The sequence below is a fragment of the Nelumbo nucifera genome, chromosome 1 (assembly GCF_055504915.1).
Source record: "Nelumbo nucifera cultivar China Antique chromosome 1, China Antique-T2T, whole genome shotgun sequence".
Lineage (NCBI taxonomy): Eukaryota > Viridiplantae > Streptophyta > Magnoliopsida > Proteales > Nelumbonaceae > Nelumbo > Nelumbo nucifera.
The window spans coordinates 192910806-192937292 of NC_142649.1; the positions used below are offsets into that span (position 1 = coordinate 192910806).

Consider the following 26487-nt stretch of genomic DNA (forward strand, 5'->3'; position numbering starts at 1 on the left):
ATTATTTAGAAAATTATTACTTATCTATTGAGGAGTATGAATACATATAATTGCAATATCAAATAATTTTAAGTTTGAAAACTTAGTATATTCAAAATCTGATGATCAATATATAAATAATTTTAATTATTCATTTCCCTGTACTTAGTACGGGGTCATTCACATACGTACCTAACAATAACTATATATATTAAAGGATGGTTTTCTTTTCTTTACATTTACACTAATTTTGATATTATTAGTAATTTTTAGCAATAAGTAGTTATTAATGTTTTCAGTAATTTTGATCAATTATTACTGAAAAACTAATAATTAATTACAATATTAATAAATATAAATTTCACAATTAAAATTTATTGATAAAATTTCGTTGGAAAATTCATTTTAGTAAAATTAAATTTATATCTTTAACATTGACATTAGTTTTCATATTATCAATAATTTTTTAGTAATAAGTAGTTATTGATATTTATAGTAATTTTGGTCAATTTATTAATAAAAGAACCACTTTCGGTCATTTATTGTTTTCAATATTATTATTACCATTACTGCTATTAAAATCAGTAATTTTAATATTATAATTATTTCTATGATTAATATTCAGATTCATTAATAATCTTAATTACCAATTTATAATTACTAACATTATCGATATATAATGAAGATTATTTAATATCAGTAATTATAATTAATAATATTATTTTTAGCAGATAATATATTATTAACATTATTGGTTTTCAAATCATTAATATTAATGTCTATCTTATAATATTAGTAATATCAGTAATTATTCCAGTAATAATTGGGATATAACCATTTTATATTTATATTAATTATTTTATAAATATATAATTAGTGCTAATTATTTACATTATTATTATTATAAGTAATTATAATTAATACTATTATTATAAAAGCAATTATTATTTTATTAATTAACCAAAAAATTAATTATTACAAATTATTTACTTAATATACACAAATTAAGTGCATACATAATAAGAATATATTGTTACTTAATTTAGTTTACGATCATTGTCAATACTCATTAATAGTTAGAATTACAGTCGTTATTAATAAAAAAAATACTTTATTAATTACAAACTTGATTTAACTTTTAGGAAGCAACCTAATTTAACATTTAAAAAGAAATAGCTCAAAATAGAATTATTAGATAAATAGTAAATACCAAATAAAGTGGGTTATTGCTTACCAATAAGATCTCATTTAATATCTTAAATCGAATAAAAAAACATAAATTAATAGTGGGTTTCAAATAATTGGTCGGAATAGATTGCCAATTATAAAGATACAAGACCCATATTAATTTTTGATAACTGAATAGTAAACTTCAAACTAAATTATAAACACATTTAGTTACCCGTACTTAATACGGGGTCATTCACTAGTTGAGTTTTAATTGAGTTTGAGAATTTTAACTATATCATGCTTGAATTCATTAAATTTGGCAAACACTGTATCCAACACCCCTTAAACCCCAAATATATATAGTGAAGTCAATGGGTCAGATTTGGTTTAGATCAGGTAAACCTGATCCTAACCCAACCAGTAGATCGTTATGAACAACAACGATGGGGTGTATAATTGGGTAAAATGGGTTTGACCCGAGAAGACACCATTAGTATTTGACGCTCATACTTTTAATCTTAATCTTGCATTAAAACTACTTATTTGTAAAATTGACACATTTTGGGCATTGTAAATGATAATATTATAAAAGACTTAAATTTAACCTAAGTTTTTTCAAATCAAATGGACTTAAATATACATTATACCCAACAGACCAAATTAGAGTAGCAACCACCTTCTACATTCCTCCCTCCGCTCTCTTTTCCTTAGGTTCAAGATGATGAAGAAAACTTAAGGCATGATTTAATTCCAGATTTAGAAGGCTAAAATAAGATGGGGGTTGGTCACATTAATCCGTTAACAAACAAAATAAGTGTTAAACCCTAAAGAGAAAAATAAAGTATTAAACCCAATAAAACATTATTTTAGTTTGTATTAATGTTCAGAGTTCACGGGTCAGCTGTTCAACCGAAGGTCGATTCATAATATACATACAACATTCACTTTAATTTTATATCTTGTCAGATGGACGCTGATTGAACCAAAAGCATTTTTTAATTTCGTAGCTCATATGGTATCTAATTAATTTCTTTAATTTCGAGAAATCCCATTCCCACCCCCTGACCCATCTGTCTTCAATTGTGCAAGCATTCAGCGTCCACTTTCTTCCCTCTCAGTCCATGGCTAAAGGTCAGACACCAAGAAGAGCAATAGATTCTTACACAACAATCAAAGGCACCAACAAGATCATCATCAGAGGTAGGCACGCCCCATCAGAGAAGGACTCTTGAATTTTTCTTCATTGTCAAAGATTTCAGATATTCGCCTTCTCCCTTTCCATTTGTGAATTTTTGCTTAACCTTTGCACTCTTCATTGTAGTTTGGGACTGCATTTTGATGAGGCATTCGGACTCATTGAAACCCCATTACGTCGCCAAAGTGTAGAAGATTTAATTAGACAATAGAGGGAACGGAAGGTACGGGTACAGTGGTACTACCGGCCAGAAGAGTTGATCGGAGGCTAGTGGTAGTTTCACAGAGCCATGGAGGTGTTAACATTGTAATCTCCGGAATGATAAGAACCAACACCTCAATCTTTGGACAGACATTGAGAAGAAGGCTCAAATCTAAACCTAAGATATTGACATAACTTAATGACAGAGATTTCAGGCATAGGAATTTCTGGTAAGTTATTTTAACATCTGTGATAACATTGTAATCTCCGGAATGATAAGAATCAACACCTCAATCTTTGGACAGACATTGAGAAGAAGGCTCAAATCTAAACCTAAGATATTGACATAACTTAATGACAGATTTCAGGCATAGGAATTTCTGATAAGTTATTTTAACATCTGTGATAGAATTATGAGCCAATACCAAACACTTATAGTTTCTACCTACCACACTTTTCGAAAATGTTAACATTTGGGATTGTCCAGACATTATAGAGCAAATGACATAAGGTTTCCTGAGTATACATAAGTTAGGCAAGGATTAGCTGAGAATTCATCCACATCATAGCACTATAAACCATTTGTATGGAATACTATTTGGGTTATAAGGATCTCCAATCTATTGGCCAGTCAATGGAGTTGAATGAAAGTGTGTGAAGGTGATTCCAACAGGCTTCTCACCACTTCCGGTAAGTTGTAGATGCAATTACCACATCTCTAGCAGCTCCAAGCCTGGATAGTATGTTTCCAATGACTTCCACAAGAATATTCTTCATAATAAAAATAGTAACCAAATAAAATTTGTGATATGCTATGCTCTTTTAGGTTCACAAATGAGCATAATTTTCCGACAAATGTGGAGTGGCATTGTGGTCGCAGAACCATTCACTGGACCTGCCACAATTTTATAATTCACAATTTCACTGAGTATGGGTTTAACCGTTGCTCACAAAAAGGTAATATGGGGTTTTTAAAAAATTTTATATATCATGTGGTGTCACGTATATACGGATTGTGATGGAATACTAATAGACACTAAGGGCAAGTGTAAAACTAGTTAATTGTCAAAAAAACTAAAGAATACTTTAAGACAATATGCAAATAATAGAGATAGAATTAATTGATTTCCTAAACTATAGAGGTATTTTAAAAAATTTGCCCTAAATTGAAATGTCAAAAGATAAAAGACATAATTACTCTCATCGAACATCTCACAAATTGAAAAACTAAAAATAAAAGTAACAACAGGATGTCTAATTTATCGTTCTTGATCAAACAACTTTCAACAAAAAAAGAACAAATGGGGTGATGTATACCATACCCCTTTTATATGTACACCCCACAAACGCTCACATGCACATATTAGCATGCAATGGGGAACATTTCCTGAAATTGTCAGTGGGAAATAATCCCAGTACAGGGTTGGGATATGCTATAGGACATCTGTGGGGCGCCATTAGTGGGGTGCAGATGTGAATTCTGCTAAATGAGCTGATCATAGATTTCGGTTGAAATTGAATAAGTGGGGTGGTTTGGAATGGAGACTCTCATTTTCTTCATGTTCAACTTTTCTCAGGACCTCCAAACCATTTTAACTTATGTTTTCATCCTCTTTAACTAGAGGAGCATTGGTGACGAAAAAACCGTTAGTTGTTTTTTGGTTCTTAATTGGGGAGGAAGAAAATGAAGATGGATAAAATAAGATTTTTAGAATATTAAAAGAGGTTCATAAAGCAGGAAAATCCATTAGTTCAGCCCAATTAAGCCTATTTGAAAATTTTAAGTAAGTTTAAATCAATTGAATTTATGAGAACCCGTGGTATGTTTTACCATTAAAAAGATACAGGTATTAAACTTTGTAAGATACCAGTTCTATTAATTAAATTGGTTAAAAACAACTAAAAATTAGAATATGCAAGGTTAAAATCATAGATATATCTAATATGCATGAACATGCATATTGGGTGTTTCAAATTCATATCATTTTTTTTCCTGATTTAGTTTCTTTTTTAAATTTGGTCAGGGTCGGACTCAGGTAGGCCTATCCCTTGGAAATGGGTTAAACCCTAAAAACCCTTTATTTGGTATATCAAGGCCTTGATGATATGATACGAAAATTTTATATCATGGTTTTCAAAATCGGACCAGATCGGACAGTCGGACTGGAAAAACCAGGAACCGGTCAGGTGACCAGTTCCGGTTTTCTCTAAAATCGGAATCTCCACAAAAATGGTTGATTTTGGTCAGCAAATCATTAAACCGGGCGATTAACTATTCGAACCTTTCGAACCGTTTTGACCTATTTTCATTTTTTTAATTTTTTTGTCAGAACAGCCAACCATTCAGTTTGAACGATTGGACTGTTCGACCCGATAACCAGACCCCTGACCAGTTCGGTCTTTGGATTGATTTTAAAAACCATGCTTTATACCTTGAAATACTGAAACGGTTACATCATTTCCGACGATTCCACCCGATCCTTTGACCGTCCTAAGCGTGGCTAAGTGAATTCTTCTTATTTCAATTTTCAGCCTGAGCCTTGAGATATTAAGATGCACTTTGTATCATGGTCGATTCATTTCATATAAAGAGAGAAATTCATAGAGCTGGCTAACTTCGCATTATTTAATTATATTTTAGCAAGAAAGCCATTTTTAATAATGGGGCTGGGTAATTTGAGTTCAGTCCAAACTCGAATTCGGCTTCAATCAGGGCAAAGCCCGTTCAAGCAGCCTTTATTGCCTTATATTAAGAATAACTCCATACTTACATACTTTATTTTATGGGAAGATATTTCCAATGCAAGGTTAAAAAAGGCTGTTAGAACGATATGGGCACAGGTTTGCTTTGATGGAAGCCGATCTTTCCAAACTTATACTGTGATGGTCTAACAGAAAAGATTCTCGGTTTAGAGAGGGTTGGAGATAAATACATTTAGAGATTTAATAAATAAATTATCAGGTAGAATGAACTGTAAAAAGACCTAAAAAAACCCTTAGAAATGGCATATATTCTCAAAATCTAGTCTTCCAACAAAGCAAACAGCGTATAGATAGGAACAAAAGCTAGAACTAGATGACTCAACGTCAACAACGGACACAAACACACAACCAGGAATAGCAAGAATCAAAACCACCCCTTAGTTTTACCCTGATTCTTAAACATCCCCTGAAAATATGATTCTTTTATATTTTGATGATATTATATTGAAAAGGGAAATCTATGACACGGGAAAGACATAGTAAGAAAGAGTTTTGACCAATTACCTCAAAATTTTGTTTGTCACCTCTTTTATGACACCGGGTGATCATAGGCGAGGTTGAGTTGGATTTTATTGAGCTTTTTTTTCTCTTGACTTGGCAAAATTGAGAAAGAGATAGCCGATGGGTTATCGCACAAATCATGGGGCAGCCCTTCCCCAAAATACCAAATCACCACTTCATTCCAATAGGCGTTTTTTATTGCTCTATGTTCAGTGAATCCGCTTTTAAATGGAGTTTTCGGATACCAAATAGAAAAATCAACAACCGAACCAAACATGTGGATCAAACCCAAACACTATAAAACCCAAATGAGAAATATGAGCACGAATAGAACAAAAATGCAAAACCCAAATGAGAAATATGAGAATGAACAGAACAAATGCAAAACCCAAATGATAGGACAGAGCTTGAACTGGCGATGGACAGAGACAAGGAGTTTGAGGAGAAATGCGAATGGACAGAAGGTATACTCTGATGAATGAAAAAAGAACTCTAGACCTCCGGTGATTGAACAGAAGGTAGAACTTTACACCTTCGACGACAAGGTTGATTCTCCGGTGACTGGTTACACAGGTAGACTTCCGATGACTGGGAAAGGAAGACAAGGCATTCGACCTTGAACAGCTGAAAACGTAGAAGAAAATGTTTTAGGATTCGTTAAAAGAGGAGAAACATTTTATCAATTCAAATATAATACACATTGGATGCCACATCATGTTACCGTTGGCAACAACAAGCTCCAAAATGAGAAAACGTCAAATTCAGCATTTCCCCAGACCATGCCTTCTCAATTTCTAAGGCGTAGTTTGGGGCAACATTTTTTATGGAAAAACGGTTCCAAACATATTACCATTTTCTGGAGCTACGCTTTTTCCAACGTGACATTGATGTGCCACCATTTTCTGGAGCAACGACATCGATGTCAAACATCACCAATGTCTTTCAAGTCCAACTGCAAAACCTCAGGGTATGTTCCAAGTCTTTCACCCTACTTATTTACAGGCTTGATAGAATATGCTAAATTTTAAATTAAATATATGACAATAATTTCAGGAAAAATTCATAATTGTTTTAAATAAATTCATTAAAAAATTTAGGATTTCCATCAAGAAGTGTAATCGAATTCAAATCAAATCAATCAATATCCAAATTCAAATTTGATTAGAAAGTTTAATATCCAATGAATACTGAATTAACACTCTGAATAAATAATTAAATATTCGACTCAATTTGAATTTGACAAATTAATTGTTTTATGTAATAAATATTTATATATATGAATTAACTAAAATATTTAAATCAATTGAACTTAAATATTTATTAAATCTGATCATGTCATATTTGAATTTGATGCGATTACATCAAATCTCAAATTTGAAATATCGTTGACACTCTACTTCCATTTTGGTCATTACCAAATACCACAACTTTCCAAAAAAATCATCAAAATTAAAATCATGCAGTAAGAAATCAAACTTCACAAACTACAGCGCAAATTTAAGGACTTAGTGGAACAAAGAAACCTTGCTAAAAAAAGCATCCATTGCACAACTCGTGTCCATGCTAAGAAGAGTTGAACATCTATCTAATTTTGGGATGCATACAACAATTAGATACGAAGAGGATACAGTTCAACAGACAGCGACATCATATTTTTGACCAATTTATCAAATATATGTAGAGCATGACTCGGAAAAATTCAGCTTCATCTTCAGGTAGATAGTTGATTATGACACTGGATCAGCATTGTGCCAGCCCTTCGTGCAAGGAGGTATGTCCATGAACTCATCAAATTCTTTCACATGAACATCACAGCATTTCCACTGCAAATCATGAGAGAAGGGAATGCATCAATATTCTTTAAGTAACAGAAGAACATAATAGAGGAACTAAAAAAATAAGAGGCTATGGTAAATGCAGAACAAAATCAAAAGGAGAAAAAGTATTACCCCTCTCATCCGATCATGAAAAATAGCAGGTCCAGGGTGGTAACTGCATGCGCTATCGTGGTTATCCTTTTCTTTGAAGGTCTTACCACATCCCTTATTTTTGCATGTCTGCGGCTGATTCAGATCAATAATCTTCTTTGCTGGAGCTGGAGGATATTTTTCAACGTCTGAATTGATCTCAGCAGGCGGGACTGCATCATTAACAGCTGGTTTCAGATTGCCCACTTTGACTTGTGAACCTGAAAAGGTTTTTAAAACCAAGTTCTCATCAACTCTTAGAATTTATATTCTAATCAAAAAGTGATCAGAGCATAATATAAATCACTGGACACTTGTGCAAAATCTGAACCACCCGTATCAGGACAGTTATTATGCGTCAGTAGGATGCAATTGGCTTGTGTACCAGACCATGGTTCCAGATTACCTGGGTGTGTAGCATAGGAAGGAGATGGCTTCTCACTGTCCTTCCAGCATAACTTAATTCATACTACTAGGTATAATAAAATAGAGGATCTCTTTATAAAGTCAACAATGGACAAAATGACAATACCATGTTCCGAGCAAAAGAAACCCTGTTTGCATCTCAAACAAGTTAGTTTTGATGATGCATCATTTGTTGGAGTTGAAACAGACACTGGCTTACTCGGACTAGGGGCAGCTTTTGTTATCACTGGTTTCTCAGTCGTGTGTTTACCTGTTTTACATCTTCATAATAATAAGAAGAAATATCTAATCAATTGGTGCTCACATATATGTAGATCTTAAAAATATCAACTTAAAAAGAAATCCCCTACTGGGAGTATTCATGCAAAAGGGTCATAATGTCAGTTATTAGCAACCATATGCATAAACAAATTGATTTACCTTCACAAAGATGTCTACAGATTGAGTTCCTCATAGAGGTTAGCATGTTACTTCCATAAAAATATTAAAACTTACCATGCTACACACCAAAGATTGAAGCATCTGAATGCAGAACCAATGGATGGGCCATGGTATGCCATGCCACTCACCTGAATTCAAGAACTCAGATCAATGGTTGGGTGTGTCATGCGCGCAAAATAGTTGGTTCTTGTACACCAACTGGATGAATACATCATCCAAAGATTGAAGCATCTGAATGCAGAACTAATGGATGGGCCATGGTATGCCATGCCACTCACACTGAATTCAAGAACTCAGATCAATGGTTGGGTGTGTGTGTGTGTGTGTGCATGCGCGCAAAATAGTTGGTTCTTGTACACCAACTGGATGAATACATCATCCATTTATCAAGAAAAAAAATCTCACAGTTGAAGGAATTCTCAAGTAATGATGGGCTGGTTTGAACATAATAATCCAGGATAGTGGCAGCACAGACATACAATGAGAGAAGGTACTAAGCTAGAAAACTGAGAATTCAATTTTATTGGACATAAAGATTGTACACCTTAGTGGATGTTTTGGCTAAACAAGGGGTAAACAGGGACAGTTTATAATTGCAAGGGAATTTGATCCTGGCGTTTGTCCATAATAGAAATGGAAATTGCATGATGAGATATCTGAGGATATTCTGGGTCTCTGTGGGGTGCATGGCACAACTTCTTGTATGTCACTCCATTCTTTTATCATGAATTAATAAGATGTTGCTAACTAGAGCTAACTAGTAAAATCTCTCTCTCTCTCTCTCTCTCTCATAGTTCAGATCCTTAATTCCCTTTCTTTGCCCACCATATACACCCTACTTGGTCTTTCTTCTTTTCACCCTACATCATAAAGTTGCTCAAAGATATAATATTTCCATTATGTATAAACTGTGCCAAAATTAATTCCATACAGAAAAAAAGGAAGTTACATTTCCAGCATAAAGTTTAACTCAGAAGAAAGTATTGCACATACCCAGGAAGTGCTAAAAACAAGCTAAAGTCATGGCTTCTCTTCTTGCAACAGCTCCACTCTTTCATGCCATCATGAAAAATAGGCTGGACAGACAGTGATTAAGCTTTGATTTAGAGCAGCCTGCGATATTGAAGTCATGATATTCTGCAAAAGTAAAAATGAGTCGCAAAAAATATTATTGAACAAAAAGGAATATGAGGCTTACTCCCTGTACATCACGTCCAAGCAGCAGAGTCGGACCCAAACATGCATCATAAAGGTCAAAGTTAGTAAATGCACCAACTAGAATTATACCCAAAGATCCCTCACAGAAATCTCCACTACAATTGCAAGTAAAATGCATTCATAAAAGCCATAAATGTTTCGAGCATCAATAAATCCCAATACAACTTCAATGCAGCAAATCTACCAAGGTAAAAAATGCATCAACATTATTAATATATCTGTTGCTTTTTCCAATGTAGCATTGATTATCAAGTAAAATTGTTCTGCCTTGAAGTTTTTTTTTTCTCAATAATAGAAACATTTTATTAGAATTAAGAAAGAAGATAAGAGTACAGAAAGGTGCAGAGAGAGATAAACTCTCTTCAACTCTCCCCACATAGAGAACCAGGATTACAATAGCCCAAAACATTTGATCCCTTCCCACCCCTTGCTTAACAAGTGCATCTAAAAAGGAATTAGCACTTCTTTTAACCCACTGCAATGTCACTTCCATACCCTGCGTCAGCCACTTAAGTTTCCTTCTTTCATTAATGTAACCCCACATCCCATCATCCTCCTCTAACCAGCCTACTACAAATTTTGAATCGCCTTCAATGATCAACTTGCTAGTATTCAGCTCCTTTTCCCTTTTTGCACCTTCCAAAACAGCCCAGTATCTCAACTCGAAGTGAGCCTCCTACACTAATTGGGCCTCAAAACAAAGCAATAACTTTTCCTTCCTCATTTCTAGAATCTCCTCCGATACCTGAAGGCATGCTTGGTTTGAAGGAAAAGATAGAGAAAAGGAAAGGAAAAGGTAGGGAAATCTATACAAGGTTTCCCTACCTTCAAACCAAACATAGCAGAAGGGCCAGGATTTCCTTCACTACTACCATCAAAGTTCAACTTATTGAGTGTCCAAATGGGAAAGAATACAGCTTACGAAATTCCAGAATTTTCTCTGAAAAGGAAAAAAGAAACAAAGGAATTATTGAGACCATTCTGTTTAGAGTGGTTCATTGGGTGAAGACTTTGGAGCTTTTTGTTAATTTCTCTTCAGTTGATATTATGAATAACTGGAAGGCTATGGCTAGTTCAGACTGTAATAAGACTGTTGTCAGACCTACATGGTGGTGTGTTTAGGAATAAGGATGGAAAGGTTATTGGGTAATTCTCAAATCCAAATGGTGTGAGAGACTCATTAAGGGCTGAGGTTCTGGCTGTCTTGGAAGGGGTGCAAAAGGCAAAAGATATGAGTGTGAGCAAACTGATTATAGGAGATTCAAATTTGGTAGTGGAGTGGTTGGAAAAGGGAGGAAGTGGATTCTGGATCTTCTCAGTAGTCGTACAAGACTACATAGACTCTTTAGATTTTGAACAGAAAAAAAAAGAAAAGAAGAAAAGAGAAGAAGAGAAGAAGAGAGATAGAGGAGGAGAACTCGTGGGAGAAGCTTTGAAAGAAGAGAGTGGTTGGAATGCTTCAAACAGCCGCCCCACTCCTTAATTTATATACATAGTTTCCTAATTGTAAAAAAACTTTAATGCTTACATGGCAATATAATATAAGATTAAAATAAAACTAATCCTAGATAAAATAGAATAAAACTAATCCTAGTAGGAAAGCTGATCCTAATCAATTAAATCTAAGTACATCTCAGGGTGTCACACGAATACACTTAATGTGGGGTCCACAGTTTTCTACACTCCCCCTCAAGTTGGGTAGTAGATATTTGTCATTCCCAACTTGCATAGATCTTCTTCTAACTTCTTTCTTGAAATAGCCTTGGTGAGAAGGTCTGCAAGCTGCATGTCGGAGGCGATGTAGGGAAGGCATCCTTCTTGAGATGTAACCCTTTCTCTGATAAAATGCCGTTACACTTCAATATGCTTAGTTTTGTCGTGTTGTACTGGATTATGGGCTATATTGATGGCAGCCTAATTATCACAGTACAACATTAGGGGTTTCTCATAAACAATACCTAATTCCTCAAGTAATGATCTCAACCATAGAATCTCAGCCACACCATTTGCCATGGACCTATATTCAGTTTCAGCACTTGAACGAGAAACAACACTTTGTTTCTTACTCTTCCAAGAGACTAGATTACCTCCTACAAAGGCACAATATCCAGAGGTAGATCTTCAGTCATCAACACACCCAGCCCAATCAGCATCTGTGTAGACTTCTATCTTCATGTGGTCATTTTTCTTAAACAAAATGCCTCTACCTGGGGACCTCTTCAAATATGCTAATATCCTTTCAACCGCAAGGAGGTGAGTAGTTCTAGGAGAGTGCATATACTAACTAACTACACTGACTGCATAACTGATGTCAGGTCATGTGAAGCAAAGGTAGAGAAGCTTTCCAACTAACCATTGGAACATAGCTTTATCTTCAATAGGCTCTCCACCCTCTGCACTAATCTTGTGGTTCTGTTCAATAGGTGTGTCTGTAGGCTTAACTCCCAACTTTCTTGTTTCTTCTAGCAGATCAAGAACATACTTTTGTTGAGAGACAAAAATCCCATGCTTGGGTCTAGCTACCTCAATGCCCAAGAAGTATCATAGTTCCCCCAGACCTTTTACCTCAAACTCTTGATGAAGTAGTTGCTTAAGAGACTCAATTTCACTAGTATCACTCCCTGTTACTACAATATCGTCCACATACACGGCAAGCAAGGTTACGGAGGAATCCACTCTCTTAATAAACAAGGTGTGGTCTGACTGAGCCTGCACATATCCGAACCTATCAAGGGCTCGTCTAAATCTGCCAAACCATGCTCTGGGGGACTGTTTAGTTCATATAGAGCTTTGTTCAACCAACAAACCTTTCCTATCTCCGTACCATAAAATCCTGGAGGCAACTACATGTAAACTTCTTCCTGCAAGTCTCCAATGAGAAAGGCGTTTTTAACATCCATCTGATACAATGGCCAAGAGTAACTAGCTGCAAGAGATAATAGTACTCTGATAGTGATCATCTTTGCTATTGGTGCAAAAGTTTCTAAGTAGTCAATACCATATGTCTGAGTAAATCCTTTTGCAACTAATCGGGCCTTATACTTTTCAACAGAACTATCAGCATTATGTTTCACAGTGAATACCCATCTACATCCAACCGGTTTCTTTCCTTTAGGCTGATCAACTATCTCCTAGGTATTGTTTCTGATGAGGGCATCCATTTATACTTTTATTGCATCTTTCCATTCTGGTACTTTCAATGCTTCCTGTATTGTTCTGAGAATGGGAATATCAGCAATGGATGCGAGAAAAGACTTGTAGGAGGGAGACAAATGATCATATGATAGGGACTGAGAAATGAAGTGAGTTGTGGTGCAACGATGTTTGCCTTTACGGACTGCTATGGGGAGATCAAGGTCACTGAATGGAGGTGAAGGCTCCATGGTTGGATGTCTCTCATCTGTAGTATCTGTGGTACTTGGATCTGGATCTGTAGAAGAAACTGGGGCTACAGTGGTACCTGGATCTGGATCTGCAAAAGGAACTGGGACTAGCTACTGTGGTATCGGGATCTGGAGCTGTAGAGGGGGCTGGGACTAACCTACACTGCTGATGTCCGAAATCAACCTGTCTCCATCGTCTGTGATAGACTCTCACATCCTTGCACCTTTGACATCCTTCCCCATTACATCCTTCACTTAATGGGATTGGTAAAGTTACTTCCAATGAGCTACTCCCGGCTTCATTATTCTCCCCCTGAGGAGAAACCCTTGGATAATAGGGTTTATCCTCAAAGAAGGTGACATCCATTGAGACAAATCTTTTTCCAGAAGTCGGTTCATAACAGCAATATCCCTTTTGAGTTTGGGCATAACCAAGGAAAATACATTTGGAGGCCTTGGGATCAAATTTGGAACGATGAGAGCCAAGGATTTGAACGAAGCAAGTGCACCCAAAGGTTTTGAGGGGAATGGTAAACAATTTTTTATCAAGGTATAAAAGGGTAAATCGAGTTTTCATGTCAAGAACCCGTAAGGGAATCCGATTGATGAGATAAACAGTTGTAAGAACAGCATCCCCCCAGAAACGTATAGGCACATTTGAGGTAAACATAATGCCTCTGGCTACCTCCAATATGTGTCTATTCTTTCTTTCAGCAACCCCATTCTGGTTGGTGTATGTGGGCAGGTACTCTGATGGATAATCCCATGATCAAGCATATAGGAGGCTAATGGGTTTGCAAAATATTCTTTTGCATTATCGGATCTAAAAATCTTAATTTTGACCCTGAATTGGGTTAAAATCATTTGATGAAAGATCTGGGTTAATGCTGGAACCTCATCTCGAGAACGCATAAGGTAAACCCAAGGAAATCGAGTGTAATCATCAACAAATAATAGGAAATATCTGTACCCCCCCATGGCACTGGTATGATAGGGTCCCCAAACATCAGTGTGCACAATTTCAAAAGGAATATTGCTTCTGTTATTACTTAATGAATATGTAGTCCTATAATGTTTTGCAAGCTCACAACTTTCACATTTCAAACTAGCCATCTGGACAGATTCAAATATACTGGGAAACAAACTTTTCAAAGCTTGAAAGGATAAATGGCCCAATCTATTATGCCAAAGCATCACCTGATCAACAGACTGAGAAACAAAGGATTTCTTAGTTTCACCATCTTCCTGATGAGCACTTCCTCCAAGTAGGTAGATTCCATTTGTCTCACGGCCAATCCCAATCACCTTCCTTGTTTCAAAATCCTGAAAAACACATCGATCAGGAGAAAAGGTTACTGGACAATTCTGCCTTTTTGTAATACTACTAACTGAGAGCAAGTTAGTATTAAGCTTAGGAACATGCAGGACGGAGGATAGGGAAATTGCATCAAACAACTTGATGTCTCCTTTGCCAGAAATAGGAACAAGGGATCCATCAGCAATTGACACTGTCTTTACCAGAAGATAAGTAGAGAAAAGTGATGGCAAGCTAGTCATATGGTCAGATGCTCCTGAATCTATTATCCAAGAATGTTTTGTATTACCTGGAGCTGAAGCATGATAAGTTGAGGCCCGATTACCTGATTGAGCAAAAGATGGGGTTGAAGGAGCTGATGATGGCTAAGGAGATGATACTGGGTTACTGACTTCACTTTCTAATTGTGTCAGAGCAGCTCGGACAGCAGCTAGGGTATCTAGAGGGGTATCTCTTGAAGCCGTTGAGGTTGCACTATCAGTGTTGACAGCCATATTGGCATTACCCTTTTTGTTTCTGAGTTTTGCTAGAACTAGATGTGGATGCAACTTCCAACAAGTGTCTTTGCTGTGTTTAGGTTTCTTGCAATGTTCACAAACTAGGTCCTTTTTAGCCTCTTTCTTCATATCCCTTTCCTTATCTCCCCCTGGCTTGGGTTTAACTACTGTCAGGGCAGATTCGAAAGGCTGTTGCTGTAACATAACCTTTATCCTAGTCTCTTCACTGTGCACTAGGGAATAGGCTTGAGATAGAGTCACACTATCTCTTGTCAGTGGCTGTTGTCTTACAATATCATATTCAGAATTTAGACCAGCCAAGAACTCAAATACTCTGTTAGTTTCAATTTGCTTTCTGTAAGTCTATGCATCCTTCTGACTCTCCCATTCAATTGTCTCAAACCATTCAATTGTCTCAAGGTGGTCAATCTCATGCCACAAGGATTTTAGGGTTGAGAAATAAACAGAGACCTGTTTCTCCCCTTATCTGAGATTTTTGACCTCACATTTCAGCTTATAAGACCTAGCAACATTAAGGGGCTGAGAGTAGGTTTCTTTCACAACATCCTAAATTTCTTTACCTGTTTTTGCCCATAAGTAATTTTGGCTGATGTGTGGCTGCATAGAGTTGCACAACCATGTCATCACCAAATAATTTTCCTGAATCCACTTAGTATAAGTGGAATCCTCCTTGGTTGGTTCCTTCACATCTCCCAACAAATAGTTCAGTTTTCCTCTTCCCCCAATGGCCATCATGGCTGATTGGGCCCACTCTATGTAGTTTGAACCATCAAACTTTACAGTTGTAATCTAGAAGGTGTTTTCAGCCATGCTGCCTGAACCTGCCCCAAAAACATCCTCCCCTTGGCTTTTAAACTCCATTAGAATGCTTCCTAATTACTATACCAATTGGCCTACTAGGTCTGTAGCAGGTAACAAGAGGGTTCTGATTCAGAAACCCTAATTTTTGTGACAGTCGGCGTATTGAGACTGAACTGTATCAGTCCTGTTGAAAAAAGCTCTATTGGGTCTTCCAAAGAAGAAAAAAATCAAGGGAGACAAATCTGACTACCTCCCTAAAGCAATAACAGCCCTGAAACTTGAGGGTTTTCTCTTAAACCCTAAAAGGAATGCAGAAAGGAAGGGTTTTTTTCTTAATCGTACCTCTTATATGAAGAGATCCTTGCTGCTGATTTCAAGAAAGGCTTGAAAACTTACCAGAAAATTCTGAGAAACTCTGATCTTGATAATCAACTTCAGTCTTGAATAGAAAAAAAAACCGATCTTGAACCAGAATTCTTCTGAATTTTTGATCGCCACCTCTAGTCTTGATCAAGAACTGATCTTGATCCTCTTCTCTTCCTCTGATTCTTCCTAGTTATCAAAGATCTGATCCAATCTTTGGACTGCTGCTGTAGATAACCTCCAAGAATTAGCCGAAGGGAGCTTTCTCTATTCTTCCAGCCCTAGGCAATTCTCATGTAGTCGGCTGGATCAAACTCACATGAGAAGCCCTAAATTTGGCTCTGATACCAAGTAGTCATACAAGACTACAAAGACTCTTTAGATTTTGAACAGAAAATAAAAGAGAAGAAGAAAAGATAAGAGAAAAAGAGAGATAGAGGAGGCGTGGGAGAAGCTTTGAAAGAAGAGAGTGGTTGGAATGCTTCAAACAGCCGCCCCACTCCTTAATTTATATACATAGTTTCCTAATTGTAAAAGAACTTTAATGCTTACATGGCAATATAAGATAAGATTAAAATAAAACTAATCCTAGATAAGATAGAATAAAACTAATCCTACTAGGAAAGCTGATCCTAATCAATTAAATATAAGTACATCTCAGGGTGTCACACGAATACACTTAATTTGGGGTCCACAGTTTCCTATATTCTCAATAAAAGGTCCCACTCCTTGGAGGAACCGGTTTACTTTACCCCAAATTTCCTTAACAAGAAAATGATGCCCAAGACTATCAGAAGGTTGAGCACTTGAGCTAAAGCTTTGAAAAAAGAAGCACAAGTAAAGGTACCAAAAGAGGATAAGGTCCAAATCCGAAAAACCAATTTTGAAGAATCCAAGACCCCTTGTAAAATTTGAAGCAATGCCAAGACATTGTCCATATCCAAATCTTGAAGCCCCTCCTAAAATCCAAATCCCATTCAAACCCAGATACCAAATTAGATGGAGTCAAAAAAGTGGACACAAACTCATCTTTATAATTAGAAATGGAAAACAAAGAAGGAAATTGTTCTTTTAGTGACAAGCTCCCCACCCAAACATGTTCCCAAAACTTCACAATATTTCCAGACCACAAATTATACTTGATAAAATGTAGGAAGGATGGTAGGATGGCATGTATGGATTTCCATGGAAAAGCTCTAGTAGCTCGAGCCAATACTCCTGCATCCCAGCCCTCAACCAACAGCCCAGGAATGCTTAAGATCACCTTAGCCCACAATTTATCCTTACCTATTGGCAGTCTCCAGTCTCCACAGCCACTTTCTCAACAGTGCCATATTTCTCTTACAACTTCCCAGCTGACCCTATGGTCCCTTTTCTCTTCCCCTGGTTCCCAAAAAAGTTTCTCATCAGTTTTTCCAAACTTCTACACACCCCCTCTAGGATTTTTTTTTCAGAGAAGATAACCAAAATTTTATTAAAAGAGGAAAAAAGGTGTACATGAGAAGATGTACGTCTGAATGCAACACAACTAAAGTTAGAGATTACACAAGCAACGTTATATTGCCATACAGAGCATCTTCAAGGTCCCCAACTTATCAGCTAGAGCAATAAATCTCTGGGAATCAAAAGTAACATCATAGTCATTGTGCCCAAGGGATCTAGCCTTGGCAATCAACATTCATTGTGCCCATGAATTACAAAGAAAAGTAATATGGGCAATCAACTCCTCAAGGAATCTAGCCTTGTCCTCGAAAATGCAGTTATTTCTTCTTCCAACACACTCCACAGCACTGCATACAAAGCAAAAATCCAACAAGTCTTACCCCTTTTGCCAAGACCCTTGCCATTTCATTGCCAAATAAACTCTAGAATGTGTGAAGGAGCAACCTACTTAAAGCCAATTAGACTAAGAAAATAATACCAGATTTTTCTCATTTCTTGACAATGGAGAAAGATATGATCAACAGTTTCCCCCTCACTGAGACATAAAACACAAGCATGGGGGGAAATACATAATCTGCCCCACTTCTTTTTGAATTAGATCAATGGTATTTACCCTTTTCAAGAAAGCTTCCTAAAAAAAGAAAGAAAGAAAGACCCTTGGAGGAATGAGTGCACACCAAATTTTCTTAAAGGGGAAATGGGGATTGAGCTCTTCCACCATTAAAACCTTGAAAAAGGACTTGGTCGAGAGATGTCAGCCCATGACCATTGTCCAACAGTTATGTTCCTCACCATACATAAATTGTATATTTATGTATTAGTATCATGAGGATATCATATAACATAGCACTAGAATATAAATGTTTCCTTAAAACAATGCAATGCATATGCCAATCGCATGCCATTTTGCACCCCTATGTATTATCAGAACCTGATAACGCATTCCAAGTTTCACTTCATTTCTTTCTTTGAACAAAACAACTTCCAGATAAACCTTCAACCAGATGTTCCTGTATTTAAATCAGAACTACAAGGGAGAGAGCACATTCAAGACTGGTTTCAATTCAACCTTTTCAGCATTAGTTTGGTCAGTTGGCAGATCCTAAGAAAGCACATTCAAGACTGGTCAGCAACAGATTTGATGCTTACAACCTCTGTGGGAACTGACAACATAGCCTCTGTTGGATTCTCAAGGGAGAGAAATTCTTGTATTTTGCAGGGCACGTACGTGTTAAATGTTAATTATGAGGGAATGAGGGATTAACTACTAAAGGAGTATAAATGCATTTAACTACACCTCTTGATCAAATCCAAAACATGGTCCAAATAATTTTTTTTTATCAGCAAAAAGATTTTTATTAATAACAGAGAAATATTGAAATACAATAGTTAAAGGTTGCAGAATGCATTAACCCAATCTGCAAACACTACAAAACATTTACAGTTCTCCCCAGTACAAGGTAGATCTATTTGCCCCCTGTTTTGCTAGGGTGTCCACCAACCCATTTGCAGTCCTTTTGACCCAACCAAACTGAGAGTTGAACCTCCTTGCAATTATGTCAATTTCTCTGTATATAAATTTGAGCTTCTAAGGTGCTGATGTGATGTTTTTAGCCCAAGAAATGACCAGCAGTGAGTCTCCTTCTATTTCTAAATCTGTTGTACCAATCTGCTTAGCCATCTTTAAACCTTTTAGTAGAGCCAAAGATTCAGCCTGTATCGAGTCACCAATACCTATTGGTCCTGAGAAGAGTGTCACAACTTCACCTAGATGATTTCTAATAACACCCCCTATACTTGCCCTTCCTGGGTTACCAAAGGAACTCCCATCAAAGTTTAGTTTTAGATTGTTCAATGCAGGTGGCTTCCACTCCGCTCTCACAACTTCTTTGGGTACATCTAAACATGGTTCAAATAATTAACAAACAATACACCATCATAGGCCTTAAAACAAGGAAACAATCAAATAAAAAGGTTCTATAATCAAGAACTCCAAAAATATGGCAAATAGAGGAATAACTGCTCGGATAATTTAAACAGACTTTCCAAAATTTGTAGACACGATAGATGCCAATTATACACACTTTTGGAGGAACTATTGATGAGAATTAGTTACAGTTATAAAACAAAATCTAACATTGGTTTCTGAATATATTGAAATGAAAACTATTGGACCTTCAAACAACTGCAAATAGAGAAACAATTTTTCCTTAATGCTTGTTGCTTCATCAGTACAGGAATGAGAAGATGTAAGTCCAAGAAAGTTGAATGTTCTCTTAGGGGGGGAGGGAAAGAGTTCTTTCAATAGGACAGATGGAGCCATGATATCCCATGTTACCCAGATATGGTAAGGAGATTGCTATACAAGTGAACCCAAAACAATTGAACCCTATTAACCCTTTGTTTGGCTAAGGTATCTGTCATCCCACACACACACACGCACTTTTTTTGATGTTGTGATACTTTCAAATAAGATCTTTCACACCACTAAGGGCAAATGTTCAACAATCAGTACACGCTGCTTAAGCAAAACACCAAGAAAGGATGTGGCTGCTAAAAGAAAAACTTCAAGTTAAAATGGCATGCAATTCATGCTACAGAGGGATAGGGTTTTTTTTTTTTCCTTCAGGGGTTAAAATACTTGTCTTCAACAAGTGATCATAACATTCTCGAAATATCTGTTAAAATATTTACTGAAGTTGCATTGACATTCACTTATCAAAACTAAAGATGAGGGACTGTTTCAGGTAGACTAGTCACTCCACCTAATTGCTCAATTCCATCAGTATTGTCAATGTTGTAAGATGCCTATTTGTTTTTCCACCTTAGGTGAGGTGGCAACTAGTTGGTGCCATAGTTGTCAAGGCACCTAGGCAACAAGCCGCCTTGGCATGGCACCCAACCTGCAGGCAATGGCTTCTACCAAAAAAGGCACCTGTCTAGGTGACTAGACACCCAGCTTGGCAATAAGACACCAACATAAGCAACAAAAACACAAGGTGGGCACATTATTGTAATATAATTACTATGGCTACATCTTATTAGCATGCCTCGATACATCATATCATATATTATATATAAAACTATGCTTTATTTTAGGATTTTACTATTGAAACATAAAAAACCCCAGGGTTTTGAGAAGAGAAAAAGAAAAAGGATAAAAAGGTTTCTTCTTTTTTTTTCTACAGTTACTCAATCAAACAGAACAGGGGTTCTTCTTACCTTTTCTTCTTTTCCTATAATAAAAATAGGGGTTCAGCCCCTATATTTTTTGAATTTTCTTTCCTTTCTTCTTTTTCTTCTCATAAATATGTTGATTTTCTAGACTTAAACATGAAGTTTATAATTTTCTTATGAAAATTATGGATAGTTATTAAAGAAAGTTGGTTATGGAACCTAAGGAACTACCCTAGGATATGTGATTTTTACTTAAAAAAATCCATCACCTAGGCGACTAGGCGACAAGGTGCCCCCCCTGTCGCCTAGCCTCACCTTGGCACCTTGAAAACTATGTTTGTAACATGTAATTGCTTTATTAAATGCTTATTATATTGTAGTGTTCTTGAAATTAATAAATGTAGTTGCCTTTTTGACATAATGATTTATCATATTTTGAAAGGAAAATTAATATTATTAGGAAAGTGTATTGCTATTTTTCCAAATTATGCACATATTGATTTGTTTTTTTTCCTTGTAAAATTCTATTGCCTAGGCAACTAGGCATTCCACTTTTGGTGCCTAGGATTAGTCAACCACAAAAAGGTATGCCTAAATTTAATATAATGTTGCAATCTCATATGTAAGTCAATAAATAAAGACTACAAGTATGAACTAAAATATATGATGAAGAACATTTAGTATATAGCCTCTATTTTGCAAACATAAAAGAGAAGGTTGGATACACTAAGGAGTGCTAGTATTTTGTTTTTGGATGTAACACATAAGAGCTTCACCATTGGATGTAATACCTTAGCTCATAGCAACTCCATACCAGGATACTACCAATTGGAAGAAAAAAGAACTCCACTAGTCCTATTTTATTTTAGGCCTTTTTTCAATTTTATATATCCTAGCCGAACCACATCTAATCAGAGATGGTCGAAGCAATTGGCGTGCATAACAATATAGACATATATAACATTATTTTAAAACTGAAAGATGAACATAAATAAACATGTAGCATTGGCCCACTCATCACTAATGAATGTATTGATTCAAGAATCAGCCAAGGTATTCCAGGTGTGGTTTACAAAGTTGCTTTCATGAAAGCATATGATCATGTTAGATGGGAGTTTATGGATTACATTCTAAGGCATATAGACTTCAGTATCTTGTGGAGGAAGTGGATGGATGCTTGCATTTCTTCTCCCATGTACTCTGTCATCATCAATGTCTCTCCAAGAGATTACTTTCTAGGGAAGAAGAGGTTGAGGCAAGGAGACCCCCTTCTCCTTTCCTCTTTATTTTGGTCATGGAACCACTTGGAAGGATTATTCAGAAGGCAGTTAAGGGAGGGCACATGGAAGGGTTTAAAGCTGGACCCACAACACCAGCTATCTCTTTGCTCCAGTTTGCAGACGATGCTATCATTTTCTCAAGGGCCACTCACCGCGATCTCCTTTTCCTGCATTGCCTACTGATTTTTTGTGAAGCAGTATCAGGTTTGAAGATAAGTCTCCAGAAGAAAAGAAGCAATTTATCTAAAGGTGGAACGTGGGAAATGGTAGCATTTTTCCTCTGGACTGCAGCTCGAGACCATTTACTGACTATTGATCACTTGGTGAGCGGGATATGATTATGGATGTCTGTAGCCTGTGCAATGCAGAGCAGGAACCTATCAATCACATCCTACTCCATTGCAGTCTGCAAAGGAACAGCCGTGTTTTTTAAGCCAAGGCTGCCTCCTTGAAGTTGTAATTAGTTAGATTGAATTGATGCTGGTTTCAATGCAAGTCCTAACAAACCTAATGAGTTTGAGACGCTCCCTAACAGTGTAAGGCACTGTAAGAAGCAGAAAAATATTTGAATGGTTCAGGTTTCTAAAGGTGCAAACACCAAAGTAGTGCTCCAAGAGAAGCAATGAGGCATCCATTCAAGAAGTTGGAAGAGCTAAGTAATGGAGCCAAGCTCTTTTGTGTGGATGGAATCATTTTAAGGTTGGTTTCTCGTAGTTGATGGGGTAGTTGCTCTTGTTTACTGGTAGATGGGAAAGTATGGTGTTGGTGCTGTAAGTGTTTTCTCATTTGAGCCTGTCATTGTTTCAGTATGATTTAAAGAGGAAGAGCTGTATTCTGGACTGTTCTAGTCATTAAAATTGATAAGGATTGGATTTCGGTGGGGGTGACTGTAGGTTGTCTTCTCTCTCCCCGGTGACTACTGGTCAACTTCTTGTACTTTCTGTTTTTATTTATCTTCAAAAAATATCTATCATTTTTTTATATTTTATAGCTTAATGTATTGCTTGAATGGGTTTTCTTCGTATGCTTGTAAAGATCTTTTTGTACATGCTTTTGAGGGTGGCAGACCCTCTTTTAACAAATAGAATACAACTTTTACTCTTGCCTATCAATAAATAAATAAATAAATCCTAGGCAACTACATCATGAGTATTGACAAACTAGTTAGTGATGCAATCAACATTGCCCTCAACTGACTAGTGAAAGTTTTGATAAGATTGATTCCTGTAGTTTTAGCTCCTAGCTTTTCATGTTCAAATACAATGCAAAATTATCCTTACTACTAAACATACATTGCAAATCTTAAGATTGAATAAATCAACCATATCAAAGGGCCTGATAAAGCTTCTAGTACAGAATGTGGATGTGCTTATAAAAGGAAATGGAAGTGAATAAGAGGAGAAAACCATAAGGAGAATAAAACAAAGAATTTGTAAAGAATGACTATACTGAGTAATAATATTTGAAAATGTTATTATAATTTAAGATCTACAAAACAATTCTCACTTAGACTTATATACATGAATGCTGAAAGAAGACAATGATCACATAAAGAATATGTTGTAGGCTTGTAGCAAATGAAACTCATCTTGTTGGAAAATTCAAGATTGACCTGAGTGTTCAATTTGACAAAAATACTACGACAGATCCAAAAGGGTTGATTGCTTCCTCATTCTTCCTCTTGAAAAGAAAAGAAAAAAAAAAAAGAAATAACGGTTGTAGTTTAGAAGAAGAGTGTCTAAAGTTCTTTCAAAGCCCTTCTGTTCAAAAATAAAACATTAAAAAAAAAAGTGAAATATGGCAGGGGTTTAATTGCTTGTATTTAGGAAATTTAATAAGTTTCTTTTTTAAGTAATCCTAGAAAAGCGAAGAAAGAGTTAAACTAGCAGATCTTTTAACATGTCATACTTTTTTTTTTTGCAAAGTGTAATGAGGGAAGAAAAACACATAGACTGCTTGAATGGAAGGCAAGTCTTCTTTTTTGGTAATTACTAACTAGTAGTGACTAATAATCAAGGATAACCATGCAATTCTCATCTAAATTTTGGGGGAGGTGCTAATCTACAGAAAATCAAGGGAACTTGCTTGACCAAACATCAATCTCCTCAAGAACATTATTATTATGGTCTAAACATCATGTAACTTCTCCTTCCCCACACAATGCCATACAAACAGTGCAAAAAAGATCACACACCTTGCATCTATACTGACTTCTTAAGCCTAAAAAAGGTTTTTTTTTTATCAAAGCATTAAAAAAGGTTTTACCGACTAGATTATCTTATGATGTTTACTACAGATCATGATAAACCAAGTCATCCATGTAGCTTTCATTTCTAGGCTTAGATGCAAGTTGTTGTTTTTTCCCCTGATTTTATAGCTTTGAATAGGAAAATATCAATTTCTACCTCATAGTTGAAGTTGGAAAAATAAAAGGAAGGACTACAAAGAGAATGAAGCACAGGTGCTGCTTATTAGAGAGAACGATCGGAAAGAAAAATATAGAAATTGCAGATACCGGAGGAGATTAAGAAAAACCAAAAAATGGAGTAAAAGATAACCAGTTATCTGGCTATCTGATATTCCATTCAAGATCGACGGAAGCGATAAGAATTAAAATCAAATAAGACATACTGAGGATGAAAAATAAAATCTTGCTTGAAAATAAAAGAGAAGGAGGCTCACGGAAGGATGGTATCTACAAGCGTCTTCTGGGTTATCATCCTCCGTAAACATGGCTTCGCAGCCAATTCGCTGGCATCGGAGTTTCTGTCCCTTCTCCATTGCTCTCTCTCTCTCTCTCTACAGAAGAAGTAGAACAGTAGAAGAAGAACAAAATGGTGCTAGATAAAGAAACTTCGCGAATCGCGATGAACAGAAGAAGGCTGACTTGCGAATCTTCTTTCGCTAAGAAGTTCTTCACGACGTGCCTCCCTGGGCGTAATTATGCAATCGCTCATTCGCTCGAGTCTTGACTCTTACTCTTAACTCCAGTAAAGTAAACCCGGTTTGCATCTAATTCGGCCGACGGCGATTCCTTCCTCACTGAAGGGGGATGCCGATGGGTCGGGTTCGGCATGGGTTTTCCGTCTAAGCCAATCCTCCCATGCTCCCACCCGAACCTTATCCGGCTCGATAGTAAATCGATTTCCAATATCGACCCGCTTGTGCTGCATAGGGTATCAATGGACTCGTAAAATTAGAGGTATAAATCGGGTCGGGCTGTACCACCCGTGGCCCGGCTTGAACTTGGACCGGCCTGATACAACGGTCTGCAGGCCATGCCAGGCCCGACACAATCATGTGGGTCGTATTGGGTCTGGGGTTTTACGTTTATGGGCTGGCACGACACGATCCATATATATTATTTATATATTTTATATATTTTTATATAATATTATATAAATTATAATTATATAATAATATAGTATATAATATATTAATAAAATAAATATTTTTTTAAATTTTATTATACTAATTTATTTAATTATTGTATATATAAGCAATTGTATACACAAAATTCATATAAAATTAAAATTTTAAGTTTTTTGTCAATTTTTTAAAATAAATAGCTTTGCCCCGATGCACGGGCCTAGGCCGTGGGTCGTGCCAGGGCGACCCCTAAATTTTTCACCGGGGAGGGCGGCACGGCACGGCACGCACTTTGTATGGATTGCTCGTGTGCCGTGCCATGCTGGTTCCGCATGGCCCACTTTACACCTCTAGGTAAAATTAATTTGGATAGATTGGATGGACCAACAAGACATATTGAATTGGATTAATCTAGAATTAATGGTCCAAAGTATATATTGGATTAGATTGGACTGGTACATCTCTAAATGAATTTATATTGAATTAGGTTGGATTGAGCCAACATTTGGTCCATTGATATAAGATAATAAAATAGGTGTCAATGGACCAGGTTTGGCTTGGAACCAATCTAATAAATTAAAACAAATTTGAACAGATTAGACAGTCAAGACATTGAATTGGATCAATCCAAAATATTCATTAGATTGGATTTATAATAAATTAAAACAAATTTGAACAAATTTGAACAAATTTGAACAGATTAGATCCAAATTATATTGACATTGAAATCTATAAAAATGGCCTAAAACTTCATTTTCTGATTAATAAAAATGACAGTAAATGTTTATATGTTAGTCTTTCTTAGACATTTAGGATTTATACATTTTAGAAAGAGATTTTGGAAGAGTGGAGGAGACACATTTTAGTAAATGTTTATATATCAGAGGTCATTAGGCTGTGAATGAATTAGGTGATGGACTCATGGACCCACAAGATAGTTGAGAGAGAGAGAGACTAGTGCTCCATTGTCATATGGA

At 36.2% G+C, this 26487-nt stretch overlaps 1 protein-coding gene across 2 annotated transcripts; it reads right to left on the minus strand.

Annotated features, from left to right (window-relative positions):
• Nucleotides 1–7125: 7125 nt before the first annotated feature.
• PBS2 (cysteine and histidine-rich domain-containing protein RAR1) lies at nt 7126–25106 on the minus strand. 2 transcript variants are annotated; one of them, XM_088895726.1, is made up of 6 exons: nt 24824–25106; nt 22127–22129; nt 9637–9719; nt 8309–8463; nt 7759–7997; nt 7126–7632 (listed from the first exon to the last, which is right to left on the minus strand). In XM_088895726.1, the coding sequence occupies exons 1-6, from the start codon at nt 24920–24922 to the stop codon at nt 7537–7539; spliced, it is 675 nt and encodes a 224-aa protein (XP_088751852.1). In that variant the 5' UTR covers nt 24923–25106; the 3' UTR covers nt 7126–7536. The 2 variants fall into 2 exon arrangements, with proteins under 2 accessions (XP_088751852.1, XP_088751851.1); XM_088895725.1 differs by lacking the exon at nt 22127–22129 and having other exon boundaries at nt 9637–9844; nt 24824–25104.
• Between the last annotated feature and the right edge of the window lie 1381 nt (nt 25107–26487).

Coding starts and splice junctions, on each gene's coding strand:
- PBS2 (XM_088895726.1), bottom strand. CDS start 24,922: ATGGAGAAGGGACAGAAACTCCGATGCCAGCGAATTGGCTGCGAAGCC. Junction 8,464..9,636: donor TTGTTTTTAGCACTTCCTGG/GTATGTGCAATA, acceptor ATTATTATGAAG/ATGTAAAACAGGTAAACACA. Junction 7,633..7,758: donor TTCATGATCGGATGAGAGGG/GTAATACTTTTT, acceptor CATGATTTGCAG/TGGAAATGCTGTGATGTTCA.